This window comes from Pagrus major, chromosome 8, assembly GCF_040436345.1.
Source record: "Pagrus major chromosome 8, Pma_NU_1.0".
Classification (NCBI taxonomy): Eukaryota; Metazoa; Chordata; class Actinopteri; order Spariformes; family Sparidae; genus Pagrus; species Pagrus major.
The window spans coordinates 13,703,602-13,728,672 of record NC_133222.1 but is presented as its reverse complement, the minus strand read 5'-3'; the positions used below and the strand labels follow the sequence as shown (position 1 = coordinate 13,728,672).

Genomic DNA, 25,071 nt, shown 5'->3' with positions numbered 1-25,071 from the left:
ATACCTCGTGGACGAATCTCAAACTAAACGGGTGTCGCTAAAAAGTTACATAAAACTGCCTGGACAATGGGGTTCAAACAAATACTGATAACAAATCACAGAGTGTGGTTATAATACAATACATAGAACGATTGATATTTTTATGAGGTGCTATATATACCCATCAATAGGTTTTGGATTTTATTACTATATTCAAAGATGCAACATCCTGTAGAAAAAATATCCATCATTGTCCATTTTTATCCACAATCCATTCATTGATTAAAAATGAAACCACTGATCTCCAATCTGATTAGAGTAACACACCCTCCTACTTTAAAATTTGATAGTGGTTTACACGATGCCAACAAGGAGATGATCTCTCGTTTGTTCAGGCGCTGAAGGAGGGTGTGTCTGAACCTCACAAGTTGGATGGAAGTTTGGACTGTTTGTGTTCGGTCTCTAACATCTTAGCAGGTGATCTAGCGTGGGGAGAGCGGACACCTACAGACTGGTTCTGAGGTTCGGGCCCTGAATGTGTTCGATTGACAGGGGTGGCTTGACCCAGGATCGGGCTGTAGGGTTTACTGACAGCCATGGGGGAGGAGAAGGGGCTTGATGCCCCCGCTGCCCCCTCTGAGGAGCCGCTCATGGCCAAAGGCCGTTCACGGTGTATAGAGCTGTGCGAGCCTGAGATAGTCTTTATTTCCTGGGTAAAGAGATCCAGCGAGGACTCGGTCCTCTCTTTGAGGGTACATGTCACCCTGGTGGGGCACGAAGTCTGGGGGATTAGAGGGCTGTGAGAGCCCACGGTGCAGGGGAGCTCACTGTGGTAAACTGTTCTTCCCCTCACAGGGCTCTGTTTGCTGGGACTGTGAACTGGAGGCGTGTAGCAGGGCGAGCCCTCGGCGGAGCCATATTGGGCCAGAGAGGCCAGGGCCGAGTGCTCGGGGAGGACCTGGGGGAGGAAAACAGAGTGGAGACCTGCAAGACTGTGCTGCGCCAGGGAGGCTGCGGCCCCAGCTCCGACTGCAGAGCCCGGCTGAGTACATCCACTGGACGACTGGGTGCTGGTGATGAAGGGAAAATGTGGGAGGTTCAGACCACCGATTGTCCTGCCTGCTCTGTCATGACTGAACCCCATCTGCTGCTGCATAGTGGCGTGAGAGGTCTGCTGCAGCTGGCTTAGTATGGGGCCGACTGAGCTGGAGATCAGAGGGCTTATGGCGGAGGCGGAGGGGGCTGGGAATCTCCCTACTAGCCTCCCTGGCACCCCCTGCTGGAGTAAACCTATCGGGTGTGGTGGGGTGGTCATAGCACCGTGGAAGGGCTGAGAGTGGAGCTGAGCGGAGCAGGTGTAGGACACAGTGGCCTGGCTGATGGGGAAGACTGAGGCCATGCTGGAGGGTGGAAGATGGTGCGGGGGCTGGTGTGAGGGCAGTGGCCCCAGAGGCTGCAGACTGCTGGTGAAGATGGGCTGGGACATCATGGTGGGTGACACGGGCCCAGCGGAGAGATGGTGTGTCCTGAGGGACGTCAGGGTGGGAGTCTCAACCCCAGATCTGAATTCGGTGGCGCTGGCAGGAGAACCAGGCCCTGAACCACAGCTGCCCGACATTGTCGCTCCAACATGGACTTTCTTTGGATGGCTTGAGGTGATGGGCTCCTTCAGGGAGCCTGGTATCAGAGGGTGGTGGAAGAGGATCGGAGGCAGCTGGGATTGGTGGGCTAAGGCCAGAGCCAGTGGGGTGGTGGCAGCAGCAGCCTGGAGCGGGGCCTGAACCAACGGGGCCCAGATGACCGGGGTGGGTGATGGGGGAGCAGGGGGAGGGTTTAGGCTGGTCTGGATCAGATGCGTGCACTGGGCCATGTCGCGGTCATGTTGCACTATTCTTTGGATGATTTCACTCTCTTGGAAGTTCAGAGTGCCAGAACTTTGGTGATGCTGGACTTTATGCTGAAGAACAGAGTTCCTCTTCCCTGTTGAGAAAACACAAATAAGGCCATGCTTTCTTTTTTTGTTCTCATTAATGAGCACATAGTACATATAATCAGGACAAGTTCTCAACAACATAGCCTAAAATTAAATTAAATTAAATCTTAAGTCTTATTTAATTTGGTTCATATTTCATGGTCAGTAAAACCTGAAGAAGATCCAAAATATTATCATTATTGATGAGTTAGAGAATACTACTGACCGAATTTACTTTATTCTTCAAATTGAATCCATTGTTTAATGCGAGTGTTGTGATTTGTAATATTTCCTTTTTGTGTATTGAAACAATCATCCAAATGTTCCCTCATACAGCCTCAACTGTATTTAATAAGTTTGAACGGCTTCGTTGGATCCTGTGTAGGCCTGTCATGATAATAACATCATTCATATCCTATCAGCTTATCAATACATGTACATTACCTTGATCATTTCTGCGGACTAAATAGACAAAGTCTCTTTGTATTCATGACTGAATAAAATGAATAAACAAACTGACCTTAAAGGACAACACAATTTCTGTTTTACTTTGTTTATATTTGGCGGACCCTGCCACCTTTCTAGCTTCAAACAGTGTTCTGGACCTTATTTTGCCCTTAGAACAGCTTGTTTATTCAGTTATGGAAAAATAACTATTTCCGTTTGTATTATTACCTCAATAATATTGTAAATATTGAGATTCTGAGTTTACATTTCTTCTCTACAACTACTCAGTGCCCCTTTAATATTTTTTTTCACATCACAGTTTCAATGTCTGAATATTTAGAAAAAAAGCTTGTGCATTTGCATTGTTAAGCTTTCATTATCAGAGGCACATAATGGTCTTTATAATGACAATGATATTTTTTATCGCAATCACTTCTGAGACAATAAATTGTCCGACTAAACGTATCGTTATCGTGACAGGCTAATCCTAATCCTGTGTTTGAATGTGCAGCCCACATATCGCACATCCTGTCAGCCAATGCCACCACCAACACGGCTGTGTAGAACCAGCAGCACATAAAAAAATAAATATCATGCTACCACACAAGCAATCATATTTGAAGAATAGAAGCAGACAAAATGAAATATCAGCATATAAATAACTATATTTCACAATAAAACTCATAGAGAGGATTTAGGACTCACCAATGCGGTCCAGGCGGTCGAGAGCCACAGTCTCAAAGGCCCTCCTCATCATCGGATACTCCTCCAGCACCTCGTTGAAGTTGTCCACCGACAGAGAGTAAAGCCGACAGTAGTTATCTGCTCGCACGCTGGCTGTCCTCCTGCCTCGTGTCAGCAGGCAGATCTCTGCAAGAGGAGGGGAGAAAAGAAAAAAGATTATTTGAACCGTTTCTTTAAAACACGTCCTGCAGAATGCAACTCAGCATTTTCACATCAAGCATTTAAAAAAGGTACCTCATATTAATCGTTCCTTGATGATGTTCCACTTTTCTTACACAATTTGTGCGATACATCACAACCACATTTCTGTTTTTTTAGATCCATTCATAAAAGGAAAAGGCAAAAAATAGTTTTATTCATGTGAGACGATAAAATATGAAAAGACCGATGCCTCTGAACCCCACAGATGGAGCACTTAATGCAATTTCTGCAGCTTACAGTTTGTCCTGACCTCGTGTGTCGTGCCAGATCAGAAAGATAAAATAATGCGCCATTTAAAAAAAAAAGTAGACATATTTTTCAGGACAGACATATTGAGGATATACAAACCCACACACACACACACTCACACATACACACACACACACACACACACAGAGAGACTCACACACACACACACACCCCTCTCTCTTCCTGTCCTGTTTATCAATTTAATCTATTTATTACACATGACAACATGGGATTTGTGACATATTTATTTTGCCATGTGTTGGATTGAGACACACATTTTCTGTCCTCGTTTATCATTCTTAAATCTGTTTGTTCTTCTTAGAGCAGCTGTAAGCCACAATATATAAAGCATTTTGTGATTAACATATCATTCTTGTTTAAAAAATGTATGCTGGATTATGGCTGAACATTCAAATATGGTTCGAAATAATCTCGGGTTGCTTGGGTTGCCAGCTTACACCGCTTTCATCTGAAAATGCAAGTTAAGTAAATTAAATATCGACATTTCCTGGTTTGCATTTGATGATCACATTCACAGCTGGACAGTGACATGGCTGAGACAACGTAACAAAGGGTACAACAAATGGTAAGTTTTGGATTTCAGCTTTAAATATGGTGCTAACAAAAGGGAAAACCCCCACAGATGGAATCAAAGATCACAAAGCTTTGCTCCTCTTAGTCCCGAGCCCTTTTAAGGAGATGATGTGGACAATTTTTCCCAGCTGTAATAGTCAGGGAAGTTAATCTGCTGAGTGCCGGAGAAAAAAATAAATCAAAACAAATCATACTATCCCTGCTCCTTCACATACATTCAAACTGACTCGCTGCCAGCTACAGAATATATTAGCATGCGGTACACACAGCAGGCTGCGTGCAGATGTTACCTCCAAAATAAGAGCCGTCGGACAGTTTGGTGTCTTTGCTGCTCTTGGTCAGGACGCTGACGACGCCATGCTGGATGAAGTACATCTTCTTGCCGATGGTTCCCTCTCGGATGATGTAGTCGCCCGGCTGGAAGACCTCGAAGCGCAGCTTGGTCAACATGGAGGTGACAAAGTTTGGATCGGCGTTGGCGAACAGAGGCATGGAGGCCACCAGCTTACGACAGTTAAAGTTGATGATCTCCTGCGGGAGGCAGAAAAAAGTGTTTTAGATTTAAGGCAACACATGTCAGTGTGTACATTTCCAATCATTATAAAAGCAGGGTGGTTAGCGGTGGCTTAGTGCTCTGTTAATGAGGCTCTCTGTCCTCATACAGTCTCCAGTCATTACTAATCAGATTACACGACTATTAACATTATCGCGCAAAGTAAGAGAGCCATATTAGATTAGACAAATAATTAACTGTAAACCATTTAGAACACTTGATTAATTCACATATTTGATGCTCAGAACCATAAAACAATTGAAAAAATAAATTAAATGTAAAACATTTTCTGTGAGATGTTAATCCCCTATTCACCTACTGTATGAACATTTAATAAATGGGTTATAACACACAATAATGTTCTTGTAAGCAGATATAAGGGCATTTTGAAGTGGTTAATAATGCACATCCTAAATTCTACGATGAAAAATAGTTTTTTCTATTATTACAGTTGTGTTTTACTATATTATTACTTATTATCTGTATATACAGCAGCCACAGGGGTCCTAATTGTTGGCAAATGCATAAATAAACACTTATAGTTGCTGACAACAATATAATAGTTTGCGATAAGAATGCTAAAGAGGAGGAATTAAAGTGTATTTTTTAGCCAACATTATGATGACTCAGAAGTATTATCGAGGTCAATGACTTCTGACCTCTCGCAGCGGCTCGTTCAGCTCCTCCAAGATGCTCTCCTCGTCGAACATCTTGCCCTGATAACGGTGCTCGTAGTAGTCGTGGATCCTCTGGCGCATGTCGGCAGGGAGCTTGTGGAAGGACATGTACTGCTCCACCTGCTTATACTGTAACGACAGACACATGTCCACTTAGCAAAATGATAAATTCAATAAAAGTGTCAAGTGAGCGGTCGCAACAGAAATAACTGTAACTGCGGTGTAAGTGCAAAGACAAAATGCAAAGTCATGTCAGAATGAATATATTAAACTGATTGATGTGTTGGCTCAGAGGTGGACTATAATGTGTCTCATTATGTTAACAGTCAACTGTCAGGCCATCTGTGAAACCTGCCCACAAAGCGATGCTGTGCCTCTGTCCCATCTGACAGATACAGTTGTGCTCTGCAGGCTGCAGCTAATAACATTAACTGGTGTGTCCTTCAGCCGTGTACTCTGCCAGCAAAGCACATATGAACCGTCCCTGTACCAAATCTCTGTGTATGTTACTCGCTGTAAGTCACCTCTCTTTTTTTTTTATTTCTGAGTTAAAAACAGACACAAGAGTAACTCAAAAAGCCCAATTTCTTCTATCTGTGGGCCATTTTCTTACTTTTCTTTCTTACTTTGCCAGGCGGTTATTATGTATTCATTTTATGTTTTTATCCTAAATGTATTTGTGTGTGTAGCATGAAGGAACTACAACCTTAATTTCAAGTCACCCTTGGTTGTATAATGACAAATAAATTACCTTAACAAGTCTTCACATCATTACTGGATGAAATACTTTCTCACTTATTATCATCATCACCACTTTAACTGCATTTCAGTGTATTCAACACCTTTACTGAAGCAAAGTAAGATACAAGCAAAAGTCATTTAAAATCTTGTCATTATTTCATTATTTCATCATTGCTTATTATTATGCGTTCGCTGTATGCCTGCAGCTGAGTAACTGTGCTGCTGCCTGTCTTGGCCAGGACTCTTAAAAAGAGATTTTTAATCTCGATGAGACATTTTCCTGGATAAATAAACCTTTAAAACTAAATAAACCCAAAACTACATAGTGTCCCTTTAACATTACGAGATCTTGATTTTAACACATCTGGCATGTATTTAGGTGTCTGGTATCTATGAGGGAATACGAGCTGATGCAGATCAAAACAAAAATCTGGATCTAGAGAATTTAAATATGTTTAATTTGATATTGGATTTGGCCTGATTGAATTATAAGGGACTGTCGGGCCTTGGCAGAGGTATGCACTCGACTGAGTGTCATTCTAGTTATGTATTTTTTTTCTTTTATTCATTTATTATTTTACTTTACTCCTCATCTTATTCATTTTAATTTAAATTTGCACTCTTTATCTACTTATCTGTGATCCTTGTATGCTTATATATTTGAAATATTCATACACACTACAATCACCAAAGTATTATTATGTCCACACACACTCCTCTTGTTTGTCATATCAAAATGGGATGTACCTGTAATTTTACATTTCTTTTTAAGATTGTAAAAAAGGTATTTTGTTACACTCCACCACTGATTTCAGCTCTCTTAGGCTGAAAGAAAATGGATTCTTTTTTTGGGACAAAAATCAGCCATGCAGAGCCAAACACCCACCTTTTCTTGGTACTGCCTCCTGGAGGAGTCCAGAGACTGAATGAGTGCAGTTGCATGACCCACAAACATGGCGAAGCAGGTAGCGCCTACGATCATGCTGAGGATGGTGAGCCACACGTCAGCCATGCCGATGGGGGGGTACAGGCCGTACCCGATGCACAGCATGTGACTCATGGCTTTGAACAGGGCGTAGGAGTACTGCTGACCCCAGGTGTCGTTCTGTGAGGCACAAAGAGTAGGAAAGAGAAAGTTTATCAATATCCACATAGCTGGTGCACATCTGTGTGAGCCCATTCAGACTTTAAGATCAAGAGGTGATGATGCTCAGACTGCCATAAAACATCCCTTTAAACATGGGACGACTTATGCACCTGCATTACTGTCCTGGTTTTATGTAGGATAATTTGCTCTGTTAATATAATCTGCACTCATACAGATAATTAATAAAGTTTATCTACGAATCCTTGACAGTTTTTATGGCTGCAATTAACATTGACGCTCCGTTTATTATTATTAAAATGTCAGAAAATTGTCTGTTATAATCTACTGAAAAATAAAGCTTGTTTTATTTTACCAATGGTCTTAAATCCAAAGATATTTAGTTTACAATCATGTATGAAAAATTAAACATTCAAACCCTCACATTTAAGAGGCAGAAAAGGAGTTTCTGTCAGTTTTGTTTATAAAATGTATACAATGATTAATCGGTTATTAAAATAGTTGCCACTGAAATTTATGTTTATCAATCAATCAAATAAAATTACTGTTTCTGCAAATGGAGTCTGGTGGCTTTGGTGAGAGTCATTTGGCAGCTGTTTCTGGTTAAACTAAAAATGATCTTACTCTTTAACAAAAAGTTCTATCTCTGTAGGATCCTTTCTATAGCGTTGTCAGACACTTAGAATAACAATCTGAGCCTGTCACTTTAAGTGGGTGTACTTTGAAGGGGAAACACAGGAAATTAGGTTACAATTTGAAAATTACTGAAGTTGCCCTTTTAGTATTATTTATTGAGCGTTTAACATTCAAAACCTCAGCTAAGCTGCTTCATCAGGACTGTTTTGATCTGATTTGACTGACAGTGACCAAACATCCACCAAACTGTCATCAGATCGAATGTTACTAAAGTCTGATTGGTGCACAGAACTAGATGACATCACCTTTGTGAAACCAGTGAAAAAAGCCCTGACAGACAAAATAAAAAAAACAGGAAATCTCTCATGTGAAATAATATCGTGTTCATGCAGGACTCATAGTGAGAAAGTGATGTTGGGTGGCCTTCAGGAGCAACACATTAGGATGCTGTCTGACTCATAAATAATCCACTTACCACCATCTTGTTTCTGGTGACCCAGCAGTCAGGAGGGAAGTCCTGCAGCATGGGAACCAGGAACTGCAGACAGCCATCCCAGTGGCACAGCAGCAGCATCATACCAATCAGGTTCATGATGCGCACCATGGCACTGGCCAGATCATAGGTCATATGGAAAACCTGCGACGCAGATTATCAGCATTAATGGAACTGAAACAAACAAACACACAACTCTTTGTAAATAGATCTATACAATTTCAATTTGCTCTCATGCAATCAGAGGATTTGAAATATACAGCAGGTCCCGTGCGGTCCGATGGACGCAGGGTTCCTATACCAGACAGCATTGTTCTTAATCTTCTACAGACCAGCGGAGGCTGTTTCAGTGTTGCGTAACCATCTGCAAGCAACGTTAATGGCCTGTGGGGAGAGCAGCCTCAGTTGGAATTATAGAAATAAGATAATGCAGGAAAGTATCTGTTAAGTAAGTTGATTGTGTGTGAGTCTCAGAGGGGATCCGACAAATTAACTCTACAGCTTTAAGATTATGGACTTTTGTTTTTTACAATAAGCAGCATCGTGTATTTTCCCTGAAAGAAATGTGGTAATCAGACAACGTTCAAGGTTTCACGTTTTCTACTGATGCAATGCACATCTCACTATGTTCATCATACTTTCATAATTAATAAATCTGTTTGTTCTATAAAATGTCAGAAAACTGTGAATAATTCCTCCCACATGTTCTCAAAGCAAGGTGGCGTACTTGTTTTGTCCAGCCAGCAGTTCAAAACTGAAAGCTATTCAATTTACTGTCACTGTAAAGCTGGAAGCAGAGAAATTCTGGGATATTTTCCTAAAAATGACTAAAGCAACTCTCAGAATTGTTGCTGATTCATTTTCTGTTGAGTAATTGACAAATAGTCAGCTGACTTTGAGGCTGCAGGATTAAGTCCTGAAACCCAGAAATGAGTTAACATTTTTGCACTTCCGGTTCCCTCGTCTCAAAGTCATATGAGTTTTATGAATTACTTTCTGGTTAGATGGCTGATTGGAAGGTCGGTGGTTCAATCCCTGCAGTCTGCGAGTCAAAGCGTCCTTGGGCAAGGCACCGAGCCCCAAATTACTCCAAAAGGCAGAGCTGGTTTGTATTGTAAAGAGCTTTGAGTGATCAGTGATACGAGCAAAGCAGAATATAGAAGCAACTCATTTACCTTTCTAAGACAAGTACTAAAAATGTATTATGTTTTGTTCTACAACAAAAAATAGGTCGGTACACATCCCACTCCTGAATTTTAAAGTTTTTACTTGTCTTAAAAAAGGCAGCTGTTGTGTAGTGGCTGAGTGAAACTACAGAGGTTGTCGGGGACATTAAACGTCAACACGCCAAACACGGAAACTCATCTGCTCACTGCTCTGCTTTTATAACTCTTTTGAAATCTCCTGAAAAGTACATCATAAAAGCTAGAACGATAAAATCTCAATATTTGAGACTAAATACTTTGAAATTAATATTGAGACAACACTGTAGGGATGACTACTTTCACAATAATTAACACAATGAGGTTTTTTAAAGAATAATCTTAAGTAATGTGGATATAATGACTAAGTGGGTTAAGGCAAGTATTGGAGCAAGTAGAACAGGAACAAGTTCCCACAATTACATCACTTTACTGTAATGCAGCCTTTAAAAACCAGGAAAAAACAACACTTATGTCAGATCATGATATAACAATATCCAAAATCTAAGACGATATATAGTCTTATATCATGATATGACATTGATACATTGCCCAGCCCTGATTTACACTTCAAAAATCAATAAAGTGATGTTCATCTTCTTTAGATTACTTGCTGATCAAAACGTGTAAGTGACTTATGCTTGTATTTCTCACACTGCAATAATCCAATTCATAAAATCCAGAACCAGGGCGATGCTAACTTCCAGGTTAGCCTACAAAAATAGGTCATCCCTACAGCACTCTGGTAGCTAGTGTGAAGCCCCTGCAGGATCTACCTCTTCCCACTGGTGGATGTAGCGGATGAGTCTGGAGAGGCGCAGCAGCCGCAGCAGACTGAGGATCTTGGTGAAGCGGACGATCCTCAGGGCTCGCGCCGTCTTGTAAAAGTCCGAGTTGATGCGTGTCTCTACGATGAGAAAGATGTAGTCCACGGGTATGGAGGAGATGAAATCCACCACAAACCAGCTCTTCAGGTACTTGATCTTGATCTGCTGCGGGTCCAGGATGATCTCTGTGTTGTCCTCCTTGACAATGCCCGTGCGGAAGTTGAGGACCAGGTCCATGAGGAAGAAGGTGTCCGAGACCACGTTGAAGACGATCCAGGGCGGCGTGTGCTCGTCCTTGAAGAAGGTGATGCCCACGGGGATGATGATGAGGTTTCCCACCATCAGCAGCAGCATAGTCAGATCCCAGTAGAACCTGAAACACAGATAACTCATATTGTTGGTAACAGCAGCCAAAAGTCATTTAAATCCTTTTGGATAAACCATCACAAACTTCTCTCAGACTATCAGAGAATAACTGAGCTGAACATTTTATGTCAGGATGCAAAAGTGAGGTTTTTATTTCACACCTAAGAGCGATGAGATGACAGAAAATAAAGGGAGAGAAATGGGGAACAACATGCAACAAAGATCCCCAGATGGACCCGCACTAGAAACGCAAAAGTGACCAGAGCACCCAATCAGCAACTATTGTGATGCAACCCCGACTCACAAAAACTGGGACGCTGCATAAAACTTAAATAAAATGTTCCAAAAAGGTGCATTTTGAGCATTTTCATTTGTGTAAAAAAGGATTAGCAAATTATCCATTTAGTTAATGTTTTACACAGCGTCCCAACCTCTTTGAAACTGGTGTTGTAATTAATTAATCATTTTAGTCATTTTCAAAGCATAATGCAAACATTCGCTAGTTACAGCTTCTCTAACATGTGGACTTGATGCTCTTCTTCATCATATTTGATCGTAAATATCTTTGAGTTTTGGTCTAAAACAAGTAATTTGAATACAGTATGTTACGTTGGGATCTAGGGAATTATAAAAGGTATTTTTCACCAGTTTGGTACGCTTTATTTGATTAATCGAGATCAGGGTTGCCCAAAGTGGAGCCAGTGGGCCAAAGCTGGTCCGCCATAAGGTTTGATTTGTCAATTTAGGGAACTTGGAATCCTCTTACTACAGAAGCCCTGAGGAGAGGCAAGTGAAAAAAACTTTAAAAGATTATCCATCCTTTTTTGTTTTTTTTCACATTTATTAAGTCAGAAGTACAAGAGAAAAAACTGATCAGAAAATGGATCATCAGAATTTTTTTTCCCTCACTTGTCCCTCGGGGCGTCTGTTTAGTACTATTTTGCATCTTACTTTTTAAAACCATAAAGTTTGAGTTTTCCGTCCTTGGGAAAAAGTTTGGACAGCCCTGTTCTGGTAATAAAAATGATCATTAATTACAGCCCTAATGCGAGGACTGAATATCAGAAGTCTGAACTTTTTAGTCTGTTTTCTTTCATCAAAACAGTAGGAAAAATCCGAGAGGAACTTGAACAGATGATGAAAATACATAATTTGTATCAATAGTTGCTGTTCAGTTCACACAGAAGACTTTTAAAGCAAGAAGCCTGAGTGTGAGTGTCTATGTGCATGCTGAAGATGTGCTGCATATTCAGAGCAGCTCTGGACGTGAAGGAACTTCAAATAGAAATTAATCTCTGGGCAAATTGCATTCGCACACTGTGACTCGAAACCCAGCAGATTCATGTTCAACTGAGAAGAAACAAACTGTGCAAACAAACTGCCGCCACTGAAAATAAACAAAGCAACACAATGATGAAACAACAATGGTTCTCTAATTCAGTTCAATACTGGGCTTCTGGCCACGGGGACGGAGAGGAAAATGCGTTATTGGAATTCATCTGAATTGCTCATGAGGAAATATTGATTTTCACAACTAACTACATCCTCAAGTATCAGCAGCAGAGGCTTCAATTTCACCTATAATTGCATGAAAACAGGGCTGCTCTTAGTTGTTCTCACGGTAACGTCTCAAAATTGCATTTCAAGATATTCCAAAACATTTTCATTAAATTTCAGAGCTTTATTAAAAACATCTAGTAAATTATAACCAACAGTTACGGGCTAAATATAAAAAAAAGTCTCTGTTTCTCTTTGTTTACTATCATGAGATTGGATATTGTTCGTTCTCAGTTGCCTTTGTTTCTTTTTATTCCACTGCTTTTGAATGATCATTGCACTACTGGTGCATAACAGAGGACGTTATCAGAGCACTTTACAATTCACAGGAAACATGCTCACGTACAGTAACACACACACAAGCACCAGCCGAGATATGGAGAGTGTTTGTTTACCAATTACCATCCTGAGTGTGTTCGAGATGAGAACGCATGCATGCATGTGATTGCATGTCCGATCCATTTCAGAGACCTAATTAACCACTGATCGATCCAACAGGAACCTGACACACCTGCAGGGCCAGCACAACTGCAGGGGGGTCGTCACACCTACGAGGGCGCATGCATTACACCACTTAAAGGTACTCAGGGCATGTGAGGCACCATACAGTCACCACACTGTGTGAGCCAAACGACTGTTGCATGCAAGAGAGCTGAAAGTAAATCAGAGGACATTTCTCAAAGCGCCTCACAGTCATGTCAACAGGTATAATTCAAAACTTGAATCCATTATTTGCTGCATTTAACATGGACCTAATATTCTGCTACTCATCAGAATAAAATGACTCCGCAATTAGAAGAGGGTGAGAGGTGGTGTAAACCTTTGACCTTTCTGCGTCTCAGTGTGCAATAGTGTAAATATTTTTGTTTTTGTTTCTCATTTATATTGTTTAAATTGTTTCTACTGCATTTTTACTTATATTTGTTTATATTTCTTACTTATGTATTACTACTGTTTAAACCGATGCTCTATTTTTGCTACCCCCTTTCCCCGTTGTGGGACTAATAAAGGATTATCTTATGTTATCTAATCTGTTCAATAGGGAAATAAGAGTGCCTTATAACCATGTAAACGCTTCATCTGTTCATCAAAGAAACATGGATATTGTAAAACAGAACTGGTCTATGGCTGATGCAAGTTTTTGTTGGCGATATACCGATATTGGTGATAATCATGATATTTAAAAATGGAATATTGATCTTGTGTTAATAATACACATATGATAATATCGTGTAAGTATTCCAGCACCTCTTAGATCATTTACATTCCTTCCTTAATGCACATTAACGCTGGTTGACACCCGCAAGAAAATGGAAAAGAGAAGAAGAAGATGCAGTAACTAGCTACTAGCACAGTGTGCGGCTCCTACTGCTGCACACAATCATGTCGTGGGAGATGAAATGAGATAAAATCATTAGCGTGAATTCTTTTGTCCACGATAATCATGTAGTGCAAATCTGATATTGTGACAGCCCTACTGGAGATTGTACAAGATTGAAGGATTGCTGAAAGCCTTGATGGTCGAACGTTTCCCAGGACACGATCTTGAAAATTGTATTAACAGGCAGAGTGAATGAATAAAATACATTTTCTCAATAAAGTTGGAAAGAAAACTTCTTCTTACGGCAGATAAGATGCTTCACAGCTGGTGGAACCAGCTGTGCATGTCAAAAAGGTTATATTCTGATAAAATGCTTTGAGGCATGTAAACACATCTAATCGGATCACTTTATTTAGTGTCCATGTTGTCACTATACTAGAATTTCTAACTTTGATACAATACGTTGAAAAATATTGATTATTCAATACCAGTATGGATACTATGGGGAAAATTGACATAATCTGTTTTTATTTTATTTTTATTTTTTGTTCTATATATTATATTTACTTATTTACTGTTCTTGTACACAAAAGTGCACTTGCACAACTGGAGTGACAATAAACATCTTGAATCATGAATAACTGATATGTCTTTCACAGAAAACCCACTTCTGGAACATCTGGCTGTTGTGTTCCTGACAATGTGCTGAGGTGCTCAGCAGCAGAGATGTGACCACAGCCTACAAACTTTACTCACAACGAACCTTCACAGGAGAACATCACAAAAAGAGGGACCCAGTAAGGGGGCAGGTTGGCCATTTGTTCTAATCAGCTTTCTGCTGTTCTCTGCCAAACAAAGCATTTGCATTCCTCTCCTCATCTGCCTGTTGTCTCTGCGGTGACACACTGGTCCTAATTGCACTTCCCCTCTCCAGCTAAATCCACCGTTATCTCCTGGGAATCCATGTCATCTCCAGAAGTCAGCTCCCATCAGCCAGATGTTGAGTAGTTAGCATTACTGCTCTGCACACGTCACCGTGCTGCTGCTGCAGAACACTGGAACAGCTGGACCACAAAAAAAAAAAAAAGGTCTGCAGGGGACAGTGCATTACTGCCGTCCCCTGCAGACCATCCCGCTGACTGTGCACGCAGCGCTCGGCCAGACAACTTGCTGGTGTAATCTGGTGTTGCCATCAAAAAGGCAGCCGGCAGTTCTGGGGTCTCTGGACCTTTACTGGTCCCAGAGTGGAGTCTTGCACTATTTGGGTCAGAGTGCAACTACGTTTAAGAGCATGAGCGCACAAAGAGAGAGGGGAGTTACAAGCAAAGTGAACACAAAAAGGCTTAAAATGGTGAAAGGAGCTTAGATCAATCAGGACAGCTGAAAAAGGGATCACATTTGTACTAGAGATACTTATCTCTTGCTGCCAGAGCGCAGCTGAAGCACAACAGCCTGCATGCAGCTCAGTGGCTTAACACACACCTGTACTGTGGCTCAGGCCCACCAGCAATCATATTAACCATATTTACGCAGCGTGCCAGTTCAGTATGTCTGCTGCTGCGTCCGTGGAAAGCTTTAATAAAAGACAGCAGTTACTTCAAAAGACAGAGAGACACAAGGAGAGGAGCGGTCATGGACACACAGAAGTATGGAAGCACACAACTGTTGCAGATATCAGAGGGTGAAGTTGAGTGTTTGCAGGATTAGGATTGGATTCATCAGTAAGCCAAAAATGACCCAAATACCCTTTAACGGTGCAAAGGTTTACACCTGTAGCTGGAAATGGGATCTGCAGGATCAAGCGTTCACCTCAAGAGGCCCACAGGCACCTGCTCCTGCTCCGAGTGTGACCCAAACCGAGCACGAAGTCATGACACCTCGTGCCTTATACACAGAGTAAACAGCTGGATGTCCTGATTCCTCCTCGGCAACATCATTTTCATTTCAATCTCTCTCTCCCTCTCTCTCTCCAGTGTTTTGTGGCGTGTCCCCCTCCCCGTCCACACCATCTCTGCTCCATTAGACTAATTGTACTGTAATAATCTCCACTGATGTGTGCTTCTAATATCTTGAATGGTCATGTTACCCTATTTTGATTACCCCATTTCCAAGCCCCTGCTGCACTCTCTGTAATCCATTGCCCTCGCTAAATGATATAAAAAAAAAAAAAAGTGTAATTCAGATGAGTGGAAAAAAACTGCAGTGACACACATCGGGCGTACAACTGGCCGGTGAAAATGTGATGGTGACAGTGAGCCTCAAGGTTAAATGTCATGAAAATCCCTTGATGGCGGTGATTGAACAGAATGCTGGTTTGTATGCAGCCAGCGATGAAATGCAGAGTGTGCACGTATGCATGGCTGGTAAATTAGGGAATTACAGGTTGGCTTAGTTTGCTGCACAAATTGAATTTATGAAATCGTACAGAAAATTGGTCGGTTAGATTACCACACGGCCCCTTCTCGCTGTGTTAAGGAAGCACACTTTCTCCAGGCCAAACAAAACAGGGGCTCACACACACTTACATCCTACATATGGATGATATAAGAGCATTTTGAATGCCAGCCAGCTCCTTTGTGATACATCACATACTCCTCTGTGAGAAAAGGGCCCGTGCAGAGTGTTGAAATTTAGACAAAAACATCAGAAATGAAGCCATTTATCTGTTCGAGGTGTGTGTGGATTACTGAGGCACATTCAGCTCATGATATCATTAAAGTGATCAAACAATAAACACTCCAGGTACAAAGAGGATTAACCTGTGTCTGTTATATTAATTTTATATAGGCCTAGTGATATTATCATGTTTGATGGCATTTTTTTTACATCAACATCAGGCTACAAATGGTTTTCTGGAAAGGTTTTCTGCTCACAAATTACCTAAAATCACTGTAGGGGTGGATTATCCAGAAGCCAGCAGACTTTACTCGCTCCCTCTCATGCTCCACGGCCCTCTCACTGCCCAACATCCGCAGGGAGAACTTGTTGACTCCCGGCTGGAGCATCGCTCCAAACTGCCGGTGCATGAAGCCGGCTTGGTACAGACGGTCGTCCTCAGGTATTATCTGCTCGCTGCCCTCCAACTTGATGAAACTTGACTGGTCAAACACAGATCCTTGCTCACTTGCGCCGCTCAGCCCCCCCGCTGCCCGCTGCTGGGCCCCGGGGCCGTGCTCACCGGGGAAAGTCTCGCAGACTCCCGCGTCAGCCTCGGGGATGAGGCGCCGCTGCTCCGCCGGGTCCGACCCGGGAGGATGCCGCCCGGTGATGGAGGAGATGCTGCCCCTGAATAAGCGACAGTCCCCGTTCAAGTTGGTCTTCACAACAACGTCCCTGTCCAAGTCTTCGCTCCTGGCCTCCTCGATGCTCCTGCAACTGCTCGCAGGAGACGGAGAGGACAAATGTTTTAGCCGGATACTTTTCCTCTTGGTGTCCTTGTCGCCGCCGTCTCCTTCGTCAATCACGAAGGGTTTTTGCCCAATGTTTTGCGGCAGGCTGTAGAGCCGTTTGCGCATGGAAGACTGGAATCTTTCCATTTTTTTTTTTGTCAAGAAGGAGAAGAGATGCGCTCTAAGGATAGAAAACAGAGGGATGAATCATGAATCTCACACACTTGGGGTGCCACTGGAGGCAAAACAGTGACGGCGCATCCGCAGGACAGGTTGTATCTTCTCTGACACTTGGGACGTGCCTCTCTCCCCCGGTTCAAACATTGAGATGCGCCAGCAATACGTGGCAATCACTCCGACGGCCGTGTGAAGGCGATGAACGGCAAATGCGTGTAAATCCAGGTAACCCCAGAGCGTGCAGACGAGAGCGCATCAGGATGCAGCATGCTGAGCGTCGGACGTGCCGGAGTGGGAGACTGCTGCTGCTGCTGCTGCTGCTGCTGAGCGCCTCAATGACAAAGCATGATCTCCACCTCCCCAAAATATCTGAGCTCTCTGTCAGTGCAAGGTGATGACACGCGTGCACGCGGCTGGCAGCTGCATCCTGACATCACTGATCCATCAGCCTCCCGCTTTCCAATAACGTGAATATTGATGGAGCTGATTTATCGGGTTGCCATAGGAGCCAGGATGGCACATGCGCTCACCCCGCCCAGTCAGGACAAGATGAGGAGAGGATGATTCAAGGATGCGATCCAGCCTTGGAGTTGATGAGTTTGGTGAAAGAATCTCATCGTGGATACAAGTCTTTGTCGTGATTGTGCCGCAGTCCGCTCGGCCAGCTGATACTGACATTTCATCTGCAGCCTCGCTTTATTCATTTGAGATCCCTGCGTGATATATTTAAGCATGATTGCTTTATCTGTTGGCTTTTAAGACATATTATGATGTAAAAACAACAGTCAGAGGGCAACATGTGGGTTAATCAATGTTTGATTTTGCATAAAAGGTGTTAAAAGTGTGACAGCTCATTGAAAACTTCAAGTAAAGTCACAGAGTGCACTGACAGGACAGCAGAAATATGGGTTTGACAGGATAAATGTACCAGTTTAAAGAAATAATAAAGTCCAACTATAGGGGGAAATCCAGCCCAGCCACCAGAATTAAATGTTGGCAGTGAACGTCTCTCACATTTGTTCCTGTCATAGGCTGACTTTTCTACAAAACGTCTCATATCATGTCCACATTACATGTTCATGACCTGACTGTCATATTGGAAGGTGGAGAGGTGGAGGCGTTGGTGGTGGGGTTACAGGCGTTTCAACATTTGTAAGTGTGACACCGCCGGATACTTTTAAAGAGACCTCGTGACAATTTCCAGCCGTGTTTGTGGCGACTAAAACAGTTACTTTTAAGCCAAACCCTGATCTTTTCCGAACCCTAACCTGTTTTTTGTGCCTAAACCTAACCAGAGCACAAGCGCAGCGTTGTCACACTCCACCATATAAAATAGCTTGTTTCTTTTTTTGTTTCTTCTTCTGTGATGTAGCTTTAAAAGAAAGCATTTAAACTCACTTGCGTTTGGCAACCTTGGCGTTGTTAAATGATAAACAGATGTAACCTCGTTTACTCTACTGCTCTTTTAACTCCTAACGTGGCCTCTGATTTTGTAGCATACATAGATCACGTCAGTGGTTAAAACAGTTTGGAAAAATGTCCAACGTATATCATATTTTATTAATGATTAACTGATAATCGATTGTTGAGGCAGCCCACTATCAATTTTTAATGAAATTGGCATCTCTATCGGCTGCAAGACCACTTTTCTTTCACCTAATTAATTTCTTTTAATTTCCCAGTCAGTGGCTGTAAAATGTCACAAATAAATAGAATTCCCTGTTTCCTCTATTGCTGCTTGTTATTTGTGGCTCTTTCCATCAGTAATCATCCTCCAGCGCCCAACAACAATCTGTGTCGTGGCGTCAGCACCGAAAGTTTGAAGTCTCCTGATCATGAACTGCCCAGATTAGGATTTCACACTCTGCGCCTTATTTTAGTTCACTCCGTGTCATCACTTTCCGCCACGTTTGCAGGCGGCAAAACCTCGAAGATTTCTTGTTATTTAAGTCCCCTGTAACTTTGATGGAGAAATACTGTGTTATGTTAGGTTTCTCTGAATTTAGTGAGAAGAAAATGAGTTTTATTACTCTTGACACTTGACAAGAGACACGCCATGCCATTTTGGACTAACACACAGAGACACAAGAGAAGAAACAGAAGGTGGTGTTTCTAATATTTTGTCCACCAACTTTAAATCAGTGAGGGAAGCCCACACATTAGTTTTTAGGTTAATGTGCCTAAACAGTGTGTACATGTTACATCTCATGTTAAAATTATTATTATCATACTGTCCGTGTGCTTTGTGGTTATCACATGGAGCTTCACATGTATAATTTTCTTGATGTGGTGAACTACATGCAGTTTCTTCAAACCAATGATTAAGATCTGACTGGTAGGTGGTAGGTGGAGGGATGGTGGTGTAGTTGCAGGCGTAAGTGTGAAACCAGTGGATATATTAGGGGGACCTTTGGACAATCTCCAGCCATGTTTGTGGCAACCAAAACAGCTATTTTAAGCCAAAACATGATCTTTTCCAAACCCTAACCAAGTGGTATTCATGCCTAAACACAGCCATGGCATAAGCACAGTGTCGTCACGAGAAAAAAGTAGAAATTGAATATAAAGAAACGTAAAGTTTCACATAATATCCATTCACATAATATCAAATGGGAAACTGTTTCACTGCAGAGATTCTCAATAGACTGCAACCTGGTACCAGCCTGCACTCTGCACAGTGTTGGATACTGGGTCGCTGTTCCTGTTGTTTGACAGGAACCGATCATCCACCCACCAGTGCAAAGCAGATTATTTTTATACGTTGTAAAACATGTCTAGGGAGGATCTTTTTAAGTACACTCAGTCTGGTCACTGCTCGAGGTTAGTCCAAAGGATGGCTACCGTGTGAATATATAAAAATAAAAACTATATGCCTTAAATACAATCCAGTGGCCTGCTTAGGAAATAGTCCATCAGCGTATTATTTAAACTGCTCCTGACATGTAACTACCTGTACGAGAGATTAATCCACCCGCAGACACAACTACAAATCATTTTTGGCAAAAGTTGTGTTCCGTTTTTTTTTTCAGGGTTCACAAAGTCGCAGATGTCTCTTTGCTCTAGAAATGGGAGGTTTTATTACTGCGACACATAAATCTAGGACATGACTTTACCTGGTGGGAATCAGGTCCAGACAGTTAAGAGACCAGTTTAAAAGGTATAAAAACACATACTATTTATCCATAACTCTCCAGGAAATGTTCCCAAAAGCACAACAATGACACCTGGCTCCTAAAATAGTGCCCCCTTTTTGTTGCACTGCTGTAACTTCCCAAATAATGTGTTGATGAAGTGCACCAGTTTCAACAAAAACTGAACATTATAACCTTTATTAAGGTGGAATTTATTGCAGGACTGTTGGATTAGACTGCATTAGTTTAAGCTCCGGTGTAAGTAAGTAACAATACTGCCACTGCTTGGTAGAAAAGTGACATAACAATATAAATATTACAGTGTGTTTATATCAGTTACCTCAATAAATTGGGCTACATATACGATAATAGCAACACTAACATCGTACAGTGGTTTGTTCACCACCCCCTGTGAAACCTGGGGTTGGGGACTTAACTGGTAATTCATAATACTTATGTACAACTTTTATTTCAATACATGCTTTTCCAAAAGCTTCTTCAATGCCTTCCCCTCTCTACAGGAACATAATTTCAGAGGAGAATTACAGAAATTACAGAAATTTGATCCACAGTTATTTACAGCTCAGCACGAGCATCCGATCGAGGATGAAGTGGACGTTCATTGCAGACCTTTATTTCTGCATGAATAAATTGCAGGAACTGAGTGGTCTACAATTCAAAGAAATAACAACAGGGCATAAAATAATAATAAAAAATAATAAAATATCCCAAAATCCCTAAATACATTTTGAGTAGTGTAGTTTATTTGACAGAGACAATGGTCATACACCTAGGGGGATAAAAAGTCTGGAAATGAGCCGAAGTTTGCCTCGGACATTGTTTTCATCTATCATCCATGGCCATATATCAAAAGTGTTTTTTCGTCTGACAGTTCAGGGATTTCTGTGAACTATTTTTCAATTTAGGTTTGTTGTTTCTTGTTCCTCTGACAAGCCCCGACTCTGATCACATTTAAATCAGTAAGAGATAAAAACTAAATCCTCCTAGCTCAGCTTTGAAATTGCCTTAATTAAAAAAAAAATGTTTCTAATTATTGAATTTGTTTCTAATTGATTTTAATTTGATAAGTTCATGAACTGTATTCTTTTATCTTTTTTATCCCTTGATCTAAACTGCAGTAGTTCTTCTGCATCTTTGAATTATAAATCTTTCCATTTCTGCTGTATTGTTATCCTGTAAAGCACACTGAATTGCTTTGATGTATGACATGTGCTATAGAAATAACATTGCCTTGCCTCTGATGTCCATGGTTCATCATCAGGTTCAACACGTCTGCTGTGAGTCACTGTAAACCTCGCAAGATGGTGCTGTTTCCCCACATGCTTTTATCTGTCTGCATCCCCCGGGACAGCTGGGTGCATCATTAACAGTGCAGCTGAATGTCTGGCATGATGTTTATAAAGAAATCCACTCAAAAGACACACTTTCCTTTTTCTTTTTTATAGATATTTATTCTTAAAAATGAGTCAAGATCTTGCAGTTTGCTTCACATGTGTCAGTCCTGACGTGGGCTTCTTTTTCGCCGCCTCCCACGTCAGCTGTAGAGAATTCATGCAGCTGTGTAGTATGCCATCAACGCTCTACGGTGATCCTACTAGTTTAAAGCTTTGTCACAGAGAAATCAAAAGCTGCAATGATTTGCAATATACTGATATGGATAATAATTGCATAGGATAATAGCCATGCTGTACAATACACATAATTATAAAACAATATGTTAGAATGATTAGTACAGATCTCCTAAAGTAGGTTTATACAGATTTTCATTATTGTCAACATTTAAGTGCATCATATAATATGAATAGTCTTTATAATAATGCTGATCTGATACATAGTTATAGTGATTTAACACATACAGTACATACATACAGTAAAGTAAACCTTAATCAAATTTAGAGGGACATTGCAAAGCCCTTAAAATGTAATAGATATAGTCTGATAACATGACTAAACTTAGAAAACGGTATGCAGCAGAATGATAAAACTATACACAACTGTCATACCAGATTATGGTGGCATTTTTGTTTTTGTTTTTCCTCTAGTACACACAGGTTATCTACATGAAGCCACTCTCAGAGAAAAGAACAGCGAAAGAAAAACATTTCATCCTTCAAACAGAAGGTCAACATCTTGCATGCATTATTTCAGAAGAAGTAAAAATATTTTAAATTAGTGGATAAGAGGGAAAAATTAATAATGTCAACAACTGCATGCAGCAACAATGGTTATAATGTTTACAATCCCATAATGGTTTGAGTACCTCCTGATTCGCACGCTCACATAACAAAATCATAAGGCATGCCTCACTTAACCCCTCCACAACCATACTTTTAAATGGCAGATAAATCCTATTAACAACTGGTATGGATTCTCTTCTTGTTTACCTTCATATGGTCAATACATGTGTGATGCAGCCTGCAAACAAAGAGAAAATTCAATTCGTTAGCCACGTATTTCATAAAGGCGGCTCATCTTGTAATTTGTGGCCACAAGCATGTGACACATATAATTAATCAGGCCATGTCTAAATAATTCAGTACTTACTCAGCAGACAGGCTGCTCAGTTTGTGTTCCTCTGGCGGAGGTTCTTGTCTTTGTGGTTGTTGGTTGAATTAGTTTTCCTTCAGAAAGAAGTAAAAAACACAATCAGTTCAGACTGAAGGATGATTAGTTGATTGACAGATAATAATTTGATCTAATAACCGTTTTTCTAATCGGCAACCAAAATTCTAATTTCTCTGTCACACATCTTTTTAAATTAACAAACTCTTTCAAGTCTTTGTTTTTGAGTGCAGCCAACCTGCGATGGGAATAAAGCAAAATTTCTGAACATTTAAAGACTGAATACTTATTGAATTTGGAAAAAAAACTTAAAGCGGAAGATTAAAAGGGCAGTTCACTGACTTTAGACACTACTATCACTACTCATCCTGTAAAACACAGTTGTTTAAGTGTCTTCTGTGGTGGTGAAAGGATCTTTTTAAATATCTGACAAAATGACCATGATGATATCATCAGGGTCATCGGTGTAATGCACCTTTAATCTATTAAATTAGGGTTGCAAAATTCATTAAAAATATTATCAAATCACAATATGTCCATGCGCAATATCCAAATCACAAGAATGACTGATTAGTTGATTAACGATAATAATTTGAGTCCAGTTCTCATAACTGTTTAATTATTGATCCAAATCTTTATGAATTAGATACTTTTGGTCGTCATTAGAAAAAATATCCAATCATAAGTTATCTTTTTGGGTGTCACCAACTTGTGATGGGAATTTCACAACATTTTCTGACAATTTGAAGACGTAATCATGATGATGAAGGTTATATTAGGGCACTATACAAAAAAAAGTTGTATAATGTCTTCTGCGGCTGTGAAAGAAGTTTCCCAAAGTCCAACAACAAAATGACCTTGATGATATCATTAGGGTAATTGGTGGAATGCTCCTTTAATCAATAATGCAATCAGTTAGGTAATAATCAGTTATTATACATAAAAGTAATGTATTTCAAATCGGTTATTCTGTCTGTAATAAATCAAACTCATAGTTATTTATAATTATACGCACTGACTCAACATGATAGAAAAGCTTTGCATTAGATGTGATCCTTTACATTGAAGTAATGTGACAGAATTAGATGGAAATTTTATATGCAATTGAAATAAAAAAAATATTTTTTTGAGTGAATGAACACAAATTCAAGTGTACCAGAGCCCAGTCCAGTTATTTCTAAGAATAGAAACTTGCCCTTGTATAGTTTTATTTATATTCTTACATATATTTTTCATTTTTTTCATTTTGGTTTTCAAATTTTATTTAATGTATCTGCAATTAGTTTCTGTCCCTGTGCTGCTCAACACTGCTGGGGGTCAATACAAACTTATCTTAATATTTTTATCCATAAAAAATAGTAACATCTTAACATGTAATCTATTACTACACACTATAATGTAGTTTTAAGCAGCTATAAGGGCATTTTAAGTGTCAAAATTTAGCATTTCTCTTTATATTATTACAACTGTTTTACTACATTGTCATTCATTATCAGTCTCCTATTGGGTGCTCACAGGAGGAGTGACACTGGTTGACATAACTATTAATAAAAACTTCTATCTGCTTACAACTGCATTATAGTCTGTTTTACACCTTCTTATTAAACGTTTACATTCTGCTCATGACTGATCATAGAGGGACGTAAAGTACAGTTTGGCCTTTTTAAGTCTTAGTGATTTAAATGAATGCAGCAAAGCACCATAACAGGATGCTTCCAGTTATTTGTGACCCAGATTTTGAGGTGTACTGCGTACTGAGCTCTAAAGACAGTCAGGAGTGCAAGACATCATGATAAGCTACAATAACACACACATTACCAGGCTAGACAGGAACAAGCTATTGAAGGTAAAATGTTTGATACTTACACTGGTCCTGCTGGGTCATCATCTGAAGCAACAAGGGAAAATATGGAGAAATGAAGACCAGAAAATAGAACAATCGCAAGGAAGTTGCACACGTTGATGAAGAGACATTTCATCTAGAAATGTAGCTGTAGCAGTGACTGCACTTTGACCTGAGGTTTTTGAGGATTTTTTGGTTTCAACTATGCTGCATGATCAGACTGTGTGTAATGGGATGAAAGTGAAGTAACAGAATAGTAAACAATATTCTGTCATGCCGCAGGA

At 40.7% G+C, this 25,071-nt stretch overlaps 2 protein-coding genes across 4 annotated transcripts in view; both read right to left on the bottom strand.

Moving 5' to 3' along the window:
• Positions 1 to 354: 354 nt before the first annotated feature.
• On the bottom strand, positions 355 to 17,200 carry LOC141000537 (potassium/sodium hyperpolarization-activated cyclic nucleotide-gated channel 4-like). Its single transcript, XM_073471255.1, has 8 exons — positions 16,545 to 17,200; positions 10,370 to 10,793; positions 8,374 to 8,535; positions 7,044 to 7,262; positions 5,399 to 5,545; positions 4,477 to 4,717; positions 3,104 to 3,268; positions 355 to 1,959 (listed from the first exon to the last, which is right to left on the bottom strand). Exons 1-8 carry the CDS (start codon positions 17,198 to 17,200, stop codon positions 401 to 403), a joined length of 3,573 nt encoding a protein of 1,190 aa, XP_073327356.1. The 3' UTR covers positions 355 to 400.
• nptna (neuroplastin a) overlaps positions 10,694 to 25,071 on the bottom strand; it is a 27,517-nt gene continuing 13,139 nt past the window's right edge. For 2 of the 3 annotated variants that reach the window (XM_073471257.1, XM_073471259.1), the window contains 3 exons: positions 24,811 to 24,832; positions 22,927 to 23,003; positions 21,828 to 22,797 (listed from right to left, as the gene is read on the bottom strand). In XM_073471257.1, the coding sequence (XP_073327358.1) occupies positions 22,943 to 23,003; positions 24,811 to 24,832 (83 nt within the window). In that variant the 3' untranslated portion in view covers positions 21,828 to 22,797; positions 22,927 to 22,942. Of the gene's footprint in view, positions 10,794 to 21,827; positions 22,798 to 22,926; positions 23,004 to 24,810; positions 24,833 to 25,071 lie in introns of those variants that run through there. The other variant, XM_073471258.1, reaches the window with a different exon arrangement.

Bases quoted from the DNA above. Each gene is read 5' to 3' on its own strand.
- LOC141000537 (XM_073471255.1), bottom strand. From the start codon at position 17,200: ATGGAAAGATTCCAGTCTTCCATGCGCAAACGGCTCTACAGCCTGCCG. The intron at 10,794-16,544 runs GTAATTTGTGAG...TCTGTGTTTCAG, and splicing joins CACCCCTACAGTGATTTTAG to GTTCTACTGGGATCTGACTA. The intron at 3,269-4,476 runs GTAACATCTGCA...CTCCTCTTGCAG, and splicing joins CGACGGCTCTTATTTTGGAG to AGATCTGCCTGCTGACACGA.